The sequence below is a fragment of the Gracilinanus agilis genome, chromosome 3 (assembly GCF_016433145.1).
Source record: "Gracilinanus agilis isolate LMUSP501 chromosome 3, AgileGrace, whole genome shotgun sequence".
NCBI classification, from domain to species: Eukaryota; Metazoa; Chordata; class Mammalia; order Didelphimorphia; family Didelphidae; genus Gracilinanus; species Gracilinanus agilis.
The window spans coordinates 75965853-75985293 of record NC_058132.1 but is presented as its reverse complement, the minus strand read 5'-3'; the positions used below and the strand labels follow the sequence as shown (position 1 = coordinate 75985293).

At 51.7% G+C, this 19441-nt stretch overlaps 1 protein-coding gene across 1 annotated transcript in view; it reads left to right on the top strand.

Moving 5' to 3' along the window:
* The window catches only part of KCNQ4 (potassium voltage-gated channel subfamily Q member 4), a 34465-nt gene extending 16037 nt beyond the window's left edge, over positions 1-18428 (top strand). Inside the window, exons 8-13 of the mRNA XM_044668775.1 lie at positions 950-1191; positions 11656-11885; positions 13055-13154; positions 15020-15151; positions 15758-15899; positions 16381-18428. Coding sequence (XP_044524710.1) covers positions 950-1191; positions 11656-11885; positions 13055-13154; positions 15020-15151; positions 15758-15899; positions 16381-16599 — 1065 coding nt within the window. The 3' untranslated portion in view covers positions 16600-18428. The remainder of the gene's footprint in view (positions 1-949; positions 1192-11655; positions 11886-13054; positions 13155-15019; positions 15152-15757; positions 15900-16380) is intronic.
* Positions 18429-19441: the final 1013 nt, after the last annotated feature.

Genomic DNA, 19441 nt, shown 5'->3' with positions numbered 1-19441 from the left:
GGGGGACCCTTTCCCAGATTAGGAGCTCCCTGGGGACTGGATAGGGGGAAGCCTAAGGGGCGATTCAGCGACTGGGAGGGGCCACTACAGCGTGGGACCATAAGAAAAATCCAGAGCCCGTTTGACCTTGGCAAGCCAACTCATTTGACCCCAGAAGCCCCATAAGGATGATCCTTTGGTTTGGCCCGGAGCTGGGGTGGGGGTGGGGCACAGCAGGGACAAAAATGATCCCTTAGCTCCCACCTGAACAGATGACCCCTTAGCTCCCATTACACTAGCCCCTCAGTAGGGGAAGCACTAATCTTTTGGCTCCTGGAGTGAGAATTCTTTAGTTTCTAGGGGACAAGTCCTTAGTTTTAGAGGGATCACCCTTAACTCCTGGAGGGATCACCCTTAACTTCTGGAGGGATCACCCCTTAACTACTGGAGAGATCAACCCTTAACACCTGGAGGGATCACCCTTAACTCCTAGAGGGTCACCCCTTAACACCTGGAGGGATCACCCCTTAACTCCTAGAGAGTCACCCCTTAACTCCTGGAGGGATCACCCTTAAGGAGGGATCACATCTTAGCCCTTGCAATGATCACCCCTTAGTTCCCAAAGGAATCACTCCTGGAGAGATTTAACCTTAATCAATCAATTCAATTATTCAATCAATTACCGGGCATTATTAAGAGCTTGCTGTGTTCCAGGCATTCAGCTCAGTGCTGGGGATACAAGTATAAAAGTGAAGACTTCCCAAACAAACTGGGCAGGAGATTTAATGAGGGGTGGGGGAGGCCCTGGAGAAGTCCCTTACCTCTGTCCCTGGTGGGAGCCCATCAGGGGAGTGGGCAGATAGGCCTCCCAGAGACTTTGCTGGTACCCAGAGCCTCTCCTGAGCTCGGCCTCGCTCCAGTCAGGGGGGACGGGGAAGGCAAGCCCTTTTGGCCCAAGGTTCAGAAAGAGAGAGGAGGCCAGAATCTGCCTCCATCTCCTTCCCGCTTCAGTAACTCCTCCCGTTTTGTATCTGCATCCCACCTGCCCCACAGAGAACTGGTAATATTATTTGAGCACGTGCGGCGGGCCCGTAATGGGGGCCTGTGGCCCTTGGAGGTGCGGAGGCCCCCTGCACCCACTGGAGCACCCACCCGATATCAGACCTTCGCCACCTGCCGGCCGGGCAGCGCCTACTATTGCCCTAGGGAAAGGTAGGGGCCCCTTGGCAGGGCCGGCTCCTCCTCTTCCTCCTCTCCATCTTGTCCTCTCTCATTCTCCTTCTCTTCCTCTGGCTTGCTCTCTCCTTGCTGGCATAGGTCCTCTCTGGCCATGCTATCAGCAGGGCCTCTTCTCCAGCAGGCATGTGCCAGGCTCCCTGCCAGGTAAGGTGGATGGGCATTGGAAGGGGTGGCACAGGATCCAGGTCCCTGGTACCTCCGGGAGTGTGCCAGGCGATGAAGGTGAACAGCCTGGAAGCAGGATCCAGCTTCGGTGAAGGGAGAACTGGGTGCCCAGGATAGGGTTGGGGGCCACAGTGACCGGGCAGAGGTGATAGAATTGGAGTGGAGAGGCTCAGGCTCAGAGCTGAGGGATCTGAGAGGTCCCCTAGTCCAGCCCCAACTTGAGCCTGTGCTTGAATATCAGGTAGGTTCTCCCTGTTGTCCAACCTCCAGCCATGGGTCTTGCAGGAATAATGATAAGAACTGCTATTTATTTACATGGTGTGCCAAGGTTTGCACGGTCCTAGGTGTGAGCAAGAGGGCCAGGCTTGGTTGGAGTCAGGATGAGAGAAGGTCTCTGGGTTTGAATCCTGGTCACCTACAAAATAACTGAGTAGCCTTGGGCAGGTCACTTAAAATTCTCTACACCTGGAAAACAAATAAAAAATAAATAAATTTATAATTTACTTATAATTATAAATCAAATAATTAAATAAATTAAGTAAAAATATGAATAAATGAATTTATACTTTATAATTATAAATAAAAAATAAAAATGAAATGAAATGAAAAATAAAACAAACAAAAAAAAAAAACCCTCCCCATACCTGACTACCATCCTCTGTGAAACGAGGTGTTTCCTCCAGTGATGGAGAGCCCATGATAGTCCAGCTCTACTTCTCGGTCGTGATGACTTCATTAGGCAAATTCATTCTCCCTTTCTGGGCCTCAGTTTCCCTTTCTGGACAGGCAGCTGTACAAGTTGGGGGATTTCTGAGATCCCTTCTAGGCTGTGCTCCTGTCAATCTGCCCTGAAGTCGTGCCAGGTAGGGGCATTCATGACCGAGAAGGGCTCACGGGTTGCCAAGGATGATCCACTTGGGCCCCTCCTGGAGAAAAACCCTGACATTGTCTCCTCATCCCCTGTGACTCTTCCACCACCCACCTCTCACACCATTGTCATCTGTCTCTCTTTCTCTCCACCTCCAACCCCTTCCCTCTCTCCCACCCTGCATCTCCCCCTCCCATTCCTCCTGGGAAGTTGGAGAGAGGAGGAGGCCGCTGGCCACAGGTGCTTACGGCTCAGGTAATCTTCAGTTGGCAGATGGGGGGATGGCATTGCCCGTGATGCCCGCCAAACCCTGGCCTTCTAGAGGGTTTGGGGGAGGGGGCACATGGTCTGCTATGCCTGGGGTACTGTTGATGGAGCAGATGTTAAAGAAGGAGTCCTGGATTATTGATCTGGAGAACTGGGTTGAAGTCCTGAAAAGAGCACTAGATGCTAGAGCCAGAGAACCTGAGTTCAAATCCCACCTCTGATGGGTTTTAAAATTGTGACCTTGGACAAGTCACTTAACTTCTCTGGCTCTCAGTTTTTGCTTCTGTAAGATGAGGGTGTTGGATTAGATGGCTTCTGAGGTCCCTTCCAGCTCTAGATCTAAGTCCCTTCCCTTCTCAGAAAGTCAGTTTCCCCTTCTGTCAAATAAAGGGATTGGCATATAGGGAAGTAGGAGATCTGGATTTGGTCAGTCCTGGTTCTGCCCCTGACCCGCTAGGGGATCTCGCACCGCTAGGGGTCCTCTCCTGGAGCCTCAGTCTTCCTTCTGCAAAGTGAGAGAGTGGAACTAATTAGTCACTAAGGTCGTTTGGAACTCCAAATCGTGTGTTCTCTGGCCCGCTTCCAAAGCTCAGATTTTCTTGTCTTTGACAGGAGGTGTTTGGAGGCTGGGCCATGCCCGGCTCTCCCTCACTCCCACCACCACAGACACACCCTCTCCCCACAGTCTTGGCCTTGATGCTCTCACCCGCGTCCCGCAGGATTGAGGAGGGGTTTGCGTGGGTGAGGGATCCAGCCTTTGCCTCCCACAGAGGGGGCTGTGGGGCTGAGGAAGCCCCTTCTTATGTTTTGGGGTGTAGAATATACTGAAGCACCTCGGATGGTTTGGCTTTGAACCAGCCCCTCTTCCTTTCCCACCTCCTAACCTCAGCCTGAGGGGGGATTTTCCCAGCTTTCCTTTGGAGCCAGAAGTCTTTGTCAAGGATGGGAGTAGGAGTAGCCTCTCCATCCCCTCACCTCTCCTCAGAATTTCTTTGCTGCCCTGAGCCAGAGGGATGCTCATCTCCCCTTGGACCTCTTTTTCTTTTCTTTTCTTTTCTTTTCTTTTCTTTTCTTTTCTTTTCTTTTCTTTTCTTTTCTTTCTTTTTTTTTTTTTTTTTTTTTTTTTTTTTTTTTTTTTTGCATCTTCAAAGAAGCAAAACTTATGCTAAAGATACAGCCCGAATGGTAGAATTCCAGGTAGATGGGAGAAGGGCATGTGCCAGGGAAGGGGTCCTTGCTTCCATCCCTCCCAATCACAGCCTCCATGAAATCAGAGATTACCTCTACCATCACCTTCACTCTCTCCTCCATTCCTCTCGTGTCTCCATCTTAATGTTTTCTCTTATCACACCCATCCTCATTGTCTGAGCCTCCTTGCAGATGTCTATCAGGACCTGCCTCCCAGAGGCCCAGAGCTTCCTGGTTTTAAACCTGATAGGGGACAAAGGGACACTGATGGAAGGCAGGAAGGAGAGGAGTCATGGGTAGCACTCTGGGTGCCTTTTTCCATCATCTGCTGTGTGTCCTTGAAAAAATTGCTTAACCTACCTGGGCTTTTGCCCAGGTACAAATGGCAGAACTTTGCAGGGTGGGGTGTGCTCAGGGCTGGATAGGGAGAGGGTCCCCCTCTGCCTCTGCTGCCCCATTCTCTGGGAAGGCACCCGTGGGGACAGGTAATGGGGGAAAAGGAGGGAATGGTTGGGGATCACCCCTCTTGAATGGATGAAATGGATTGTTCCAGGTTTTCTGCTCCTATGTAGGGCACTGAGAGCTCAGTGAGTTCCCCCGGGAATCACCAGGAGTAGTTAACCCTTCCTTCTTCTTACCTAAGGAGCTTCCTTTGATGGGGCTGAGGATGACTCAGGAGAATTCAGGGTGGGGACCTGGATAGGGAGTGGGGAAGAGACCCAAGATTAAGGGCTTGGAGATTCCAGGAACAGGAGATTCCTGCAGGTCCAGGATGTGGCTATTGGGGTAGGGGATGTGGAGAGCCTGGGATCTGGGTATATGAGAGACCCAAGTTGAGGATATGGAAGGGCTGAGGGGAACCCGGGAAGAGAATGATGGAACTAATGGGTGTCACCCCACCTTTTGGCCACACTCCAACTTCTGCTCAATCTAGAAGAGAGAACTGGACGGTGGGGGGCATGTGGGTTGGGAACGGCAGCTGCCACAGATGGGAAGAACCCATGTCCATCTCTGGTGCGATTTCTGCCCATCTGTCCCCGTGGCTGCTGTGTGGGCACATATCCCTGGCAGAATCCTACCCTGCCCTCACCCAGCCTCCCTAGGCTGAGAATTAGAACTCAGCTTCAGTCCCCGGAGAAGGGCTGCTCCAAGCCTGGGCCCACTTGGAGAACGCTCAGAGGGTTCCTCACTTACCGGCCCCAGAGCCAGGCAGACGTGGTTCAGGCTGACTTGGGCACAGCCAGAAACCTTTGAGGGGCTGCGGGGGTAGGAACGGATTAGACAAAGCAGAATGGGAAATGGGAGGCATTGGCAGGCCAAAGGGAGAGAGGAGAAATTATTCTCGGGCCTCCCGGCAGAGAGGACCCCAGGCTCGTCTCCTCCCCTTCCCCTCTCCACAGAGAAAGCTTCCCACAGCTTAAGAATGGCCACGTCAGAAGCAGGCGCCTGCCTGGGCTGCCGGGGACCGAGTGGGTATCACTGCCCACGTGGAGTGCTGTGGAACCGGCCTGGGCACACCAGGAGCCCTCCTGGTCATCCCAAGTGATCTTGGCTTCCCACCATGGATTCCAAAGTCACTTAGAAATGACCCCAACTGACAGAAAGAGTAATGAGGTCCCAGTGCCCAACTCAGGCTTGAAGAACTGAGAGGTGGCTTTCAGACGTCACCCTGCTAGGATTGTGTGTGTGTGTGTGTGTGTGTGTGTGTGTGTGTGTGTGTGTGTCTGTCTGTCTGTCTGTCTGTCTGTCTGTCTGTCTGTCCACCCTGCCAGAGTTGAGAGTGGGGCAAGGCACTGCAATGGGGCTAGCTGAGGACAGTCCAGGGCAGGCTAGTGTCTGTGTAAAGTCGTAAAGCACTTAGCACAGTGCCTGGAACAATGGCTGTTGTTATTCTTTAGTGGTCACTGGCCTGAGAGCTTAGGAAAAAAGGACCCATCCATCCTCCTCCTCCTCCCATCAGAACAGAAGTTGGGCCTGGCTCTGGGGTCCTGCCATTTAATTAATCAATATCTCAGTAAGTGTTTTTGTGCCAGGCTCTGAACTGGGAACTGGGGGCACAGAGACAAGTGTCTGCCTGCAGGGTGCCAGCCTTCCACATACCGTTGCTGGGGTGGAAGTCAAGGCCTTTCCAAAGGAGAGTTACTGACTTCTTCAGGATGGATTGGGGAAACGGAAGCCAAAGGGTTTGGCCCAAGGGAGAAAACGCTGGACCAGCTTCTTGGCTCCCCCAGGAGCAAGGCAGACCCTGCCTGGTGGCTGGGCAAAGGCTGCAGACAAGGATCTTCCCTTGTGCCTGGCAGCCTGTCGGTCCGTCCCTTCCTTGGCCCAAGTGGTGGCCAGAGAGGATTAGGGTTTTCTTGTCCTTCAGGGAGCACCAAGTCCAGGCTGGGGCCATGCCCATACATAACCCTTGCTTGCCCGCCCTCACTAACCTCTACTCGTGTCTCATTCTCAACTTTCCAGCCAGATGTTTAGTAATAAGCGGAGTTTCTTTCGGATCCACGCCAGCTGGAGACCGAGGTACCGGACGCCTGGCCTGCCTCCTGTCCCCGGCCTCCTGCCCAGACGGGAGCATGGGAGCCGGGGGGGCCTATGAACAGGGCATGGGATGCATGCCGCCTGCCCCCCCTTCTCTGGCCTGGCATGCCTGGTGGCACCGTGGGGAATGGCCTGTATTGCTGCTCTTGGAGCAGGGGCAGAGGCCAGCGGGCATGTTTCTATCCCGCATCTGGACAACACGTCGGTAGCTGTAAATTTATTAGCTTCAAGATCAGGAGTGCCCAGGGAGCTCTTAAAGCCTCCTGCTGGCCCAATAGGGTTTTAGAACCAATTTCCCTGGGCTCTGGCCCCGGCCTTACCATTGGGAACAAAATTACTTAACTAACCTGTGCCTCAGTTTTCTCTTCCATAAAATGAAAGGTTGGAGTAGATGGTCACCAAGGCCTTTTCCAGCTTGCAATCCTATGATCTGGTGGCATTCATGGTGGGATGAAGCCAAGAGGTCTGGGTTCAAGGCAGGTTGTGCCCCTGAGCTACTGGGTGGCCCTGAGCAAGGTCCTTCCCCTCTCTGGGACTCAGTGTCCCCCCCTGGAGAATGAGGCTTGAAGAGGATGATCTCCAAGGATCCTTCCAGCTCTGATGATATTCTCTGAGACTAGGAGACAAGATTCCTGGATTTGTTCCCTCCCTTTGCCCCAGCTCCATTGTAGACAGGGCTAAATCATTGATCAGGGAGAGAGTTCCCAGCACCGCCCAGAGTCGGGCCGCATCTTCACCTTTAAAGCCCGCACGCCAGGTCGCCCGGAACAGCACAGAGGAGAGGGATTCCTCTCCCTTGCTTTGCCTTCCTTCAGTCTAATGGAACAAGTCTTCATCTTGGACCAGTCTAGAGAGGGTAAAACCTGACTTCCCACCACTTTGGTGCACCAGGAAGGCTGAAGTCAACTTTCAGTGGATGAAGAAGAGAATAGTAATTCTCCTAATCAGACACTCCTTCTGGCTCGTGTTCCTCTCCCAATCTTTCCTTCTCTCCTCCACCATTTTTGGGCACTGGATTGCCCTTTGCAGGTTGAGCAAACCCTAACCCAGTGAAACCTCAGTGAACAAAACCCCCTAACTGAAGGAAAGCACCCCTGCCCCATAATGCTTTTTGGAGAATGGGACAAAAGTCTGAAGAGGGAAAGGACAGGTAGTCAGAGCTGGAAATGGCCTTTGAAATCACTCCAAACTGGGAAACTGAGGCTTTCCAACAAGGATCCTAATAAAATCATTTAGAGTTTAGCTCTAAGTGAGGTGGGCTACCCGGTTTCCCCTAGAGAATTTCTCTTTTTCCTCTATTTTGTCTGTCCTGCATGTTTTCTGAAGAGTGAGAGGCACCTACATTGAATGCTTTGAGGGTGAACCCCTCCTGTGTTAGGCCTCTGTCCCATACCCTGACCTTCTCCAAGGATGATGGCTAGGCTGGCACCTTGGGATCAGTCGGAAATGGCAGCCCAAGACTGAAGCATGACATCTTAGGTCCTGGACTGAAGATCCTGGGTTCTAGGTTTTGTTTTGAGCATGGACCACAGGGCTCTAGGTCCTGGAACTTTGAGGTCCCTATTTCTAAGTTCTCCTAACCTCAGCATGGTTCACAAAGTTCTAGGCTCTTAGACATTGTTTTAGGGGGTTCCAGGTTCTCCCTATCTCAACATTACCCGTGGGGTTCTAGGTTTTGGGACTCTGAGATCCTGGCTCTCCTATTATCGGCATGGCCCATTATGGGTTTCTAGGTTTTGAGATTTTGAGAATCTAGATTCTATGTTCTCCTAATCTCATCCTAGAACCCCACCTCCCAGCTCTGGGAGAAGCTAAGCTCCAGCATCCCCTGTGCCCTCCAGCCCAGGTGAGGAGGTGAGTCCCCTCTGTCCCCAGAGCTTCTGGTTAACAGACAGGAGGGTGGTCGGGCAAGAGGGGAGGGCTGCTTGTCAGCATGTGGGAAACCTCAGGAGACTAGCAGGACTAAATGAAGTTTCAGGCATGTACCAACTTTCAAACTTTCCCCCCAGGCTCAAGGGATGTTCTGGAGGACCATGGGGGTCTTGGCTGAGCATGCTGGTTGGGATGAGTTAGATACCCCCATTCGAATCCTTTCCTCTGTCGCCTTTCTCCCCTCCTTGTTCCCTGGAGTCCCTTTTAAAAGGTTTACAGGTCCAGGGACCTGTGTGACACCCCCCGCCCCCCACCTGGGACTGGGTTCTGCCACCTGCTACTGGCTCCAGGGATGTCCCTGCTCATCCCGGCTGCCTTCTCGAAGGTGCCCCTGGTTTCAGTCTTTGCCTCCCATACCCCATCCTGCCCTCCATACCATGGCCTTGGGCATGGGATTTAGAGGATGGGGGAACCTCTTTCTTTACCCAATCCCTTCCCCTGAAACCAGTGCCTAGCCCTGCCCTCCCGCATACCCAGGAGCATCTGGGAGGGGAGCCTACTCGGCACCACTCCTCTCAGGTCTACTTCCCAGACTCCCTGCTCTTTGCTCCTAATCCATCCACTTGACTCTGACCTCAATCCAGCTCTCACAGTACACTTGGTGTAGGGTTCCCTGGAAGAATGTGTGTGTAGAGGGGGTGCTTCTGGGGCCAAGACAGTGTGTGATAGGACTGAGTGTCTACCACTGGGCCCTACCACTTACTACCTGTGTGAATCCCATCCTGAGCCTCAGTTTCCTCATGTGTAAAATGAGGAAGTTGAACTAGGTGACTTCAAAATGTCCATTTCAGGTCTAAATCTTATGGATCATTTTCTTTCCTCCTAAGCTATAGGACAGCCTTCTGGAAGGAGAAACAATTTCTCTGTAGGAGTTGTTTAGATTGACCTTACAAAAGCATCAAGATGGTGGCCAGAGCAGCCCTTTCGTTTGTTTGTTTTTGGACCCTGGATTTTTTATTCCAATGGGCTCCTCTGGAAAGCCAATACTCAGAAAATATATATTTATAATATTATAAAAATATATATTATATATATATATATATATATAATTTATGCAGGGGGTTTACGTCATGTCCCAGGCAAGGAAGCTGATGCCTGGCTTCTTGGTCCTTTGGGGGTAGCATAGCAAACACTACAGGAACAGCCCCAATGAGGTATTTTTGCTCCCTGATCCTGTCACCAGAGCACCTTAGGGAATGGAGGAGGTGGGGGCAGTTCATATCTCTGGAACCAGAAGAATGTGAAGGCACTCACCCTTCTCCCATGTTTTAGTGCCCTGGAAATAGACTCTGCTTGGCTCAGTACAAATATTCTAGAGTGATTCCCAAAGTGGGTGCCACCGCCCCCTAGTGGGTGCTGCAGCAATCCAGGGAAGCGGTGATGGCCACAGGTGTATTTACCTTCCCTATTAATTGCTATTAAAATGTAAAAAATAAATTTCCAGGGGGCTAAGTAATATTTTTTCTGGAAAGGGGGCAGTAGGCCAAAGAAGTTTGGGAACCACTGTTTTAGATGGAAGGCTCTGAACCTCACCCCCAGCCCTCTATTCACAGATCCCCACAGAGAATATGCTGCCCCTAAATTGTCCAACATGGGATCCCTCTCAATGCCTACCTGTGACTGAACCACTAACTACACATTCGAGTTTGAAAAATTGTGTTGCTTAATGTAATGTCAGATGAAACAAAGGAATACCCAGAAATTCTTTCTTAAGAATAGTCCACATGTGTCCTAGATCAATCAGTCAGTCAGCAAACATCATATGCCTACTGTGTGCCTGGCACTCCTTATGCTAGGCACTGGGGATGCAAGGACAAAATGAAGCGGTCCCTGCCTTCCCAGAGCTTACCATCTCTCAAGGTCTTTATGGCTCTGTGTCTTGCCCCATTCTCCAGGACTGGGGACTGGGAGGCTGACAGCTCTCTTCTCAGGCTCCCACCTCCTCCTGCATTACAGCCTCCCACCCATCCAAGTCAGGGTCACAGCCTGAAGATGGTTGTTGGAATGTCCACAGGTCAGGGTTCCAATCACAGGACCTCAGAGCTGGAAGGGACCTCAGTGTACTAGACAAGTGGTCATCTGTCCTTTGTTTGAAGTCCTCGGTGATAGGAAGGAGACTAGTGCCCGAGGCAGCTGGGGCTACTCTGGGGCTGCCTCATCTTCCTTCTGGCTCTAACTCTGCCCTCTGGGACCACACAGAATCTTTGATCTCCACTAGGGAGATAGTTGGAAGATGGAGGTCCTGAAGGGCGAGCCATGTATCACGCACCTATACACTTGGGTACAATTAGCTACAACGCTTATACGCACACGCACATCCATATGTGGAGAATATATATATATATATAATATACATATGAACTGACAGATATTTGAACACAAATATATTTACTTACCCATAAACACTATACATGGGGGACCATAGACGTGTATGATGGATGCTATCCCAGAGACCTTGACCATACCCAGCAGGAAACAATATATTTTTTTAAATAAGAGGAGAATTCCAAACACCCTCATGTGTCTCCTTCCCATTCCTAAGAAAATCAAAGAACTTCCCCATCTCCCTTCCCCTCTTAAAGTAGTGTGGGTGGGTGGTACACAGCTCTTATAGTCATTCTTGGTGATGGCCACTAAAGGTCTCCAAGTGGGACCAGACTGGGACTGGATCTCCCCTACGTGTCGGGAGATCTGAGCACCTTCCTGTTGACCTCCTAATTCTGTCTTTGGGGGGTATATCTGTCTCTCTCTCTTTCTTGCTGGGTCTCTCTACCAAAGTAATCTCTACTGTATCCACCTGTCTCTTCTTTCCCCATTTTCCACTCTTGTTTGTTTGGGCAAAGGTGGGGGGAGGATAATCAAAGCACATGGAGCCCTGATATAGCTTTTTCCAGGTCCCTCCCCGATATCTTTAATTCCCACTTTGAATATTCCCCAAATTCCTGCCATAATCTCTATTTCCTATCTTGAGTACTCTCAGTTCTCACTTCTAATCTCCCTCATTCCCAGTTTCAGTCCCCCAATTCTCACTTCCACCTTTCCCAGTCCCCAACTCAAATCCCACTTCTGGTGTCCCCAGTTTCCACTTCTTGTTCCTTAATTCCCACCTCCAAATACCCCCATTCCAACCTTCAGTCTCCCTAATTCATATCATCAAACTCTTCTAGTTTTTCCATCTCCAGTCTCCAGTTTTGATTTACGGTTTCCCTTGTTCCCACTTTAAATCTTCCTCTTTCCCACTACTGGGTTCTTCCAAATCCTTGTCCAATCTCCTCCATCCCCACCTTCCCACCACTCTCCTCTTGTTCCTATTTCCAACCTTCCTAGAGCACAGATCAGAATTTTGCCCAAATCTGGCCTTAAGAGGGTACCTCCTTCCCCTCAGGGCTCTGTGATAGGCTAGGCAGGGGACCTACTCTTTTCTTTCTTCCTAATCTTTTCCCCCCTCCCTCCTTCCTTCCTTGGCCCCTGTGCCCTAGCACTAAGATGGGCATCAAGGACCGTATCCGAATGAACAGTGCCCAGCGCCAGTGTGGAAGGACCAAACAGCACCTGGCCCCACCACCCCGAACCTCCCCAGGAAGTGAGAGTGAGAATGTTAGTGTGGGAGAGCCTACCAGCCCTACTAAAGTCCAGAAGAGCTGGAGTTTCAATGATCGGACTCGTTTCCGGGCATCATTGAGGCTCAAGACTCGGGCATCAGCAGAGGGTAAGTTCAAGTGGCCAGTCTGCTGTCCTTATTGGCTCCTGGGACTGGGTGTGTATGTGTGGGTCTTAGCCAGCTCAGAGCATTCCCAAGTAGAATAATATGGAACCATATCTTCTCAGAACAAGAGAAGAATGAAATAAAGAGTTGGGAGGGGACCTCTGGCAATATTTGACTGTGCGTCCTTAGACAAATCAAGATCACTCTGAGCTTCAGTTGACATTTCTGAAAAAGTTGGGGATTGGACTAGTTTATCTCTAAGGACATTTCCAGTTCAGATTGTGATTCTTTGATTCATACCATCAGTCCTCCCCTGTCTGCATGCTTGGTAGAGAACGGTGCTTGATAATCCAAAAGATGTTGATGATACCAAAAAAAAAAAATCATTTTGACTATAGTATTTTTGTCCTATATGTATGCATTCCTTCATTCTGGAAAATGATAACATTTTGTGGCTTTGTATACTCTATGCTAAAGTGGGAGGAGTTGTCTAGTGTTTGGGTATCCTTATGTTGGTCTGTCCTATCCAAGTGTAACTAACTTTTCATTGTTCTTCCTCCCCTGTTGGGAGCCTTCTGAGGCTCATGAATGACCCCAGTCAAGTTAAGAGAGCTTCTCTACAGCAGGTTGCCTGCTATCTATTCCAAAATTTCCATAAGAAACCAGGAAGGAATATTTTTTAAAAGGGCTTTCCTGGCGGTAGAGCCTGAGACTGGAAGATTTAACCTTAAAAAAATTTTTTATTAATAGCTTTTGTTTTTATCACTCATTTACCCCCCCCCCAATAAATTCCTCCTCTCCCTTTCCCAGATAGTCATCTCTAATAATAATAAAAAAGAGGGGAAGAAAATTTTAGCAAAACTAACCAAACACAGCCACAAAAAGTCTATAGACGTTCACAGCCCTAACAACCCATAGCTGCGAGAACCTTTCTGATGGCTTCATTAAATTGTGGTGATACTATAGTGCAGTGGTATTGAATGCCAAACTCTATCCTTCCCCCAACTCTAAAATGGGCATGGGGGGGGTAGGGAACCAGCTGATTGCCAAGGCTCCTTCAAGCTCTGCCAAGCTATTGTTTCATGGTGAGATCAGCCCCCTATTTGAAGTGGAAGATGACTCCTGTCAGCCCCCTAGGGAAGAGGACTGACAGGCTGCTGCTGTCTCAACAGAGGGCCCCTCTGAAGATGTGGCAGAGGAGAAGGGTTACCAGTGTGAGCTCACTGTGGACGATGTCATCCCTGCTATCAAGACGGTGATCCGCTCTGTCCGGTGAGTGTCACTTCCTGTCTTCCCTACCCCATCTTGCTCTCAGCCCCAACCCTCCAGCTGGTCCAAGTTTGGATATTATCTCTGTCTCTCTGTCTTTGTGTCTGTCTCTGTCTGTCTCTGTGTCTCTGTCTCTGCCTCTCTCTGTCTCTCTTTCTGTCTCTGTGTCTCTGCCTCTGTCTGTCTGTCTCTTTCTCTTTCTCTCCTCAAACTCATTCTGATTTTTGTACTTGATGTTTCTGTCTGTTCCTTTACTTCTGGCTCTAGTTCTCTTTTCCAGTTCATCTTTCTCTCTCTTCTCCATCTTTTTCACTCTGTCTGTCTGTCCAACTCCATGTGCCTGATTATCTGTTTGCCTGTCTGTCTCTCTGTGCCTGTCTTCCCCTTTCTGTCTGTGCTTCTGGCTTTCCTGGCTCTCCCTGCTGCCTTCAGGGTTAATAGCAGAGCTCCAACGGAATGCTAGCTCAGCTCCCAGAAAAGCCTCAATATCTCTTCTCTGCCCTTAGGCCCAATCAATCTTCCTTTGTTCCCCAGCCCCAGCTTCCTTCTCTTTTCTGACTTCCATCCTTACCTAGACATTTGATTCTCTCTTGTTACCTTGCCCCAGAGCCCTTTGGTCCCTCCTGAGAGAGATGAGAGACCAGGCCCCACTCAACCCAAATTTGGCCACCCCTACAGTGGACAGAGAGAATTCCAGGGAGAGAACCAAAGCTGAGGCTACATTTCCAAGTGGGCACTGTGCCCATCGTTAACACACAATACATGAGATATGATTGTACCTACCCCCAGATAACATTCCATATTTACTGAACCCCTCTGTCTGTGAGATTTTGTGCTGAGCTACTGTGGGAAAGGGGGAATGAGGTGAAAGAAGAGAAACATGGAAAGAAGAGCTCCAGCCTGTGATGGAAAGAGTCCTAGAATTGGAGTTAGAAGATCTGGGTTCAAATACTGGTTTTGTACTTCACTAACTATGTGCCTTCGGTCAAATCAGGTTCAGTACTTTCTCTGGACCTCAGTTTCCTCATGTGTAAAAGGAGGGCATGAGTTTATATGATCTCAAAGGCCTTGTCCAACTCTAACTCCAATGATCCTATGAGATGGCGAGATGAAAGAAACCTAGCCTCTGCCCTGAGAGAACTCACAATTTAGCAAAACAGACAGGAGATAGACATAAAGAAAACAGCTAGGGGGCAATGAGGTGGTTCAGTGGATAGAGAGCCAGGCCTGGAGCTGAGTGGTCCTGGAATCAGTTCTGGCCTCAGACTTCCTGGCTGTGTGACCCTGTGCAAGTCACTTAATCCCCATTGCCTAGCCCTCCTGCTTTTCTGCCTTGGAACCAATAGGAAGGCAAGGGTTTAAAAAGGAAAAGAGCTCACGAGTCCAGGCTTGTTTCCTATCTTTGTGTCTCTAGTCAAGCCATTTCCCTTTCTTGTCATTTTCCTCATCTGTGTGGTGTCGAAGGTGCTTGCCAGCTCTCTATGCTATGACCCTGTGTCCAGGGACCAAAGAGGGCTAGAAACACAGTCTGGGCTAGGAGACTACAGCAGAAGGAGGCCACTGTGGATTGGAAGTCATCAGAGAAGGCTTCCTGGAGGAGATGAGCTTTGAGTCAGGCCCAGGAGGATGAGAAGACCTAATCAGGCAGAGAGGAGAGGGAAGGACAACCCAGGCTTGCCTGTTTTACCAGAATCTAGGCAAGAGGCACCGAGGGCCAGCATGAGAGGCAGGACAATGGGGCCGAGGAGGAAGGACAGATGAGACTACTTCTGCACCCCTGCTCTCTGCACAATCGAACCCCAGAGCCCAGAGCTCCTGGTGGATGGGGAGCCCTGACTCTCAGGCCCTGTTCCTTCCATCCTCCACAGGATCCTGAAATTCCTGGTGGCCAAGAGGAAGTTCAAGGAGACTCTGAGGCCCTATGATGTGAAGGATGTCATTGAGCAGTATTCGGCTGGCCACCTGGACATGCTCGGCAGAATCAAAAGTCTGCAGACCCGGTGAGTGCCCTGTGCCCACGGGTTACCCTCCTGGGTAATCCTCCTACCTGGCCCCTATGCTTGGCTTGCTGGAAGCCTCTCCCCACCCCCAGGCTTAGCTCCAATTCCACCTATCCCACCCAAAGCTCCTGAGAAGCCTTCCTAACATGCTAGAGGGCTGGACTTGGAGCCATTAAATCTTAATCTGAGATATTTGCAGTATGACCCTGGGCAAGTCATTTAACTTCTGTAGTTCTCAGTTTTCTCATCTATGAAATGGGGATGGTGATAATAGTCCCTCTGTCTTGGTACTGTAGTGGGTTCAAATGAGATAATGGCTGTAATATACTTTTGTCAGTTATAAGAGCTATGGAAATGTAAGCTATTGCTCTTCCCAAACTAAACCCACTCAACGCTGACCCTGACTCTGAGGCAAGGGCTATTCCTTCAGATTTTTTCTGGGAGCTCCCCTATCGGCCCCTCGGATCCTGGAAGGAGGGGTACCCTGGACAGGGGAGCTCTGGACAGGGAAGCCCCAAGGAAGCGAATCCCCAGGGGTGCCTGGTTCTTCTCTTCTCTTCCTCTAGCCCCACTAACGGGCTTCTCTTCTTTCTCTTCGTCCTGCAGTGTGGACCAGATCGTGGGCCGGGGGAGTGGGGATCGTGGGGACCGGAAGACCCGCGAGAAGGTAGAAAAGGCTCCCTCGGATTCTGGAGAAGCTGGAGAGGAGATCAGTATGCTGGGCCGAGTGGTCAAAGTAGAGAAGCAGGTGAGGAGGGTGAGGGAGAGGAAAAGTCCAGGCCGCTGGAGCCCCGGACGCGGGGTCCTAGGCGCCTTAAATCCGGGGGCGCTGGGCCCGATTTAGTAACGCATCCCCGGGCAAGCCAGTCATCTCCCGCATGAACTCTAAACTGGCCCCCTTAAAGCCATTAAATCCGAATCTTATTCGGCTGAATTTCAGTCTCAACCGCATCCTAGCTAACCCGCCCAGGCTCAGCCAAACCCAGATTCTTCCAGACCCCTCCTCTGGCTAAGGCCCACCCTCAACCTAATCCCACCCAATCGAGGCTCGCCCTCAGCTGATCCCCGCCTCCGTGGGGGTGGGTCTAGGGCCGGCCTCAGCCAGTTACGCCACGCCCCCAGTTCAGCTCCGCCCCCAATTCCGACCAATGAAGACCCAGCCCCGGCGGCCGCGTCTCCACTTCGGCTCCCGCTGAGTCCTTCCCCCTCCCCTGCCCCTCGCCCCTCAGGTGCAGTCTATCGAGCACAAACTGGACCTGTTGCTGGGTTTCTACTCCCGGTGTCTGCGGGCGGGAGCAGCTTCGTCCGCCAGCCTGGGCACGGTGCAGGTGCCCCTCTTTGACCCGGACATCACGTCGGATTACCACAGCCCCGCAGACGCCGAGGACATCTCCGTGTCTGCTCAGACACTCAGCATCTCTCGCTCGGCCAGCGCCAATATGGACTGAGGGAGCTTCCCCACCCTCCCAGGGACCGGCCCGGGACTGGCCCCTCAGCCTGGCACGGGCCTCGGCCGCCCGCCCGCCCTCCCGCCATCCGATCTTACTTGAACAGGCCTTCCTTCCTGAGACTCTCCTCCCATGCACTATCGAGCTGCCAGGATGGGGGAGGCATCTCGTGGGCACCCCAGTGCCCCAGGCCGGGCAACCTCCCCCAAACCAGACGCTGGGCCCACCGCTGGTCATGGAGCCAGGCAGACGGGTCCTGTCAGCGTTGCCAAGGGGGCCTCTTAGACCACAGAGGGCCGGCCCAGGACCTGTGACTCTAGGAGGGGTGAGCCCCTCCCCTCCCAAAAGCCGTGGGCACCACGGGCTCCCCAGATACCTTGGTCCCAGAGCAGGGATCGCTCTAACAGCTATGCAAGACTGGTTCTCCCTCACAGCCTTTCTGGAGGGGCGAGTTCTCCAGGGAAGGCCCTGGCACTGTCAGGAGTGCTGACACTCTCCCTTCCCTGCACCCCGGGGTCCTCTGCAGGCCCCACTTCAAAGCACAGTGATCCTGCCCCAGCGGGCAGGCACCATATATGCAAACCACATTAAATATGCAACTTTCCAGGCTGGACAGGGGGTCCCCTGGGGTCTTGGACCCAGACCCGTCCAAGCTGGTCTCAGGCTGCCTCACTAGGCCCTGCCCAGCCCCTGGGGCCTTGGGGGGCTGCTAACGTGGCCAGTGCCTCTCCTTCCCCACTGGGGCACAAGAATGGATGGGGGCCTTATGGGCTGAGCCCAGCCCTTCACCTCTCTTAGAGGACTCTCTTCTGGCCAGTCAATTCCACAATTATCAGGGGAAGGGCAGCCCCCTCCCCAAACAAACAGAAACATAAAGGCATTGACTCCCTTCCACCCACCCAGTTATCTTCCAGGAGCCCTGACCATGGACAGCTTGGAAACTGGAGGGTGTTTGCTCTCCCAGGGAAGAGATCTCCCAGAGCCCTGGCAGCAGGGTGGGGGGTCAGGAAGGGTGCAGACTCTGGATGGAGCCCACCCGATCCCCCTTCCCAGCACCTGGCCCCCATTTGGCAGGGTCAAAGGAGAAGAGCTAACTCCTTCCCAGTCAGGATACTGTTTTCATAAGGAATGGGCTCTCCTGGTATCCTCTGTGCTCCCAGCCCCAGAGTAAAGAGGGACAGCAGGGTCCAAGGACCCCAGCCCGAGGGTGGCCAGCACAGAGGGAGAAGCCTCAGCCCCCCCACTGCACCCCAGGGAATAGCTGGCAGTGCACACACACACACTCCCACTCTGAACTCCCCCCTCCACTGCCCAGGGGCCACCTCCAGCTGTCTTTCACAGCCTCCCTGGCATGTGCCCAACCCTAGAGCCTCCTTAGAAACAGAACTTCAGAGAACCCCACCCAAAGGTGAAGAAGAAGGGAGACAAGGTCCCCCTACTCCCCTAGGAGGGCAGTGCCTGGTGCCTGCCCTGTGCCAGGGAAGGACTTTGCATCTCATCCCCCGGGGCCCTGCATGCATCCATCCTTGGGATGAGGGGCATAGCCCCCTCTCTCCCTGATGTGCCTCCTCCCTTCCCTTCTGCATGCCCTCTGCATGTGTTGCTGCCCTTTGCCCACCTCTGGCCCTTCCATTCCCTCCTCTGCACTGACCCCCAGAGATGGAGCTGGGGCTGAGACCCTCTGACCAAATGAGAGCCCAGAGTCATCCCCCTTCCCCCGGCGCCCCACCGCCATTGAGGTTCCCCCACCAACCTGGTTCTCGGACATGCAAGTACCTCACTCTGTTAACTTCATTAACTTATTGGTTTCATTAAAGTTTTCAGTAGAAGGTGGTTGGCCTTGGTTCTGTTCATTGGGCAGGAGCCGGGGATCGGGGCACGAAGCTCAGGGTCCCAGGAGGAGCAGGAGAAGGCAGGGACAGAACCTCAAGGTTCCTTAGCTTTGGAAGAGGCCTGGGGGCCATTTAGCCCACTCACCTTTCTTAGGCAGGGAAACCAGCCCAGGAGACTTCCTTGCCAGAGTTTATGCAGCTAGTGGAAAATCTGGGATGAGGAAAATAGGCTTGGAAAAGTCACAAAACTGAGCAAAGAAAACCACCCCTTCCCTCAAGAAGCTCCCAAGGAGGATCCCCTTATCCCAAATAGGGGCAGGGAGGGGAGGATAGCATGTGCACTCTTTGTTAAATGCTAGCTAGACATGACTGGAGCACAAGAGAGATTCAGCCCAGGTGCTCTAGGAAAATGTGAGGAGGGAGGGAGCGATCTCCTAGAAGGCTTCTTGGAGGAGATGGTGTCCATGATGAGCCCTGAACAGAGAAAGATGCTGAATGACAGAGATGGGTGTGGGATAGGAGCTTGTTGGGGGTGAGGGGGCTTGTTCAAAAGTACAGGCAGGAAGGCAGCTAGGTAGCACAGTGGAAGAGCTCTTGCCCTGGAGACAGGAGGTCCTAGGTTCAAATTTGACCTCTCTTCCAAACCACGGTACTCTGGGCAAGTCACTTAACCCCAATTGTCTAGTCATTGCTATTCTTCTATCTTGGAATTAATTCTCAGGATCAATTCTAAGATAGAAGGGAAGAGTTTAAAAAATGTATAGGTAGAAGACAGACTGTCAAGTTTAAAATAATAGCTAGAATATAGTTTGTGATAGGGTGGACTGGGAAATCAGGGCTAACAAGATGGTGGGCCTTAGCTCCTCTCCCAGTTCTTTCATTCTATGCTCTTAAGACCCTTCCAGCTCTGCCAGACTGTCATCTAAGGACTTTCATCCTGTCTTTTTCTTTCTTTCTTTCTTTCTTTCTTTCTTTCTTTCTTTCTTTCTTTCTTTCTTTCTTTCTTTCTT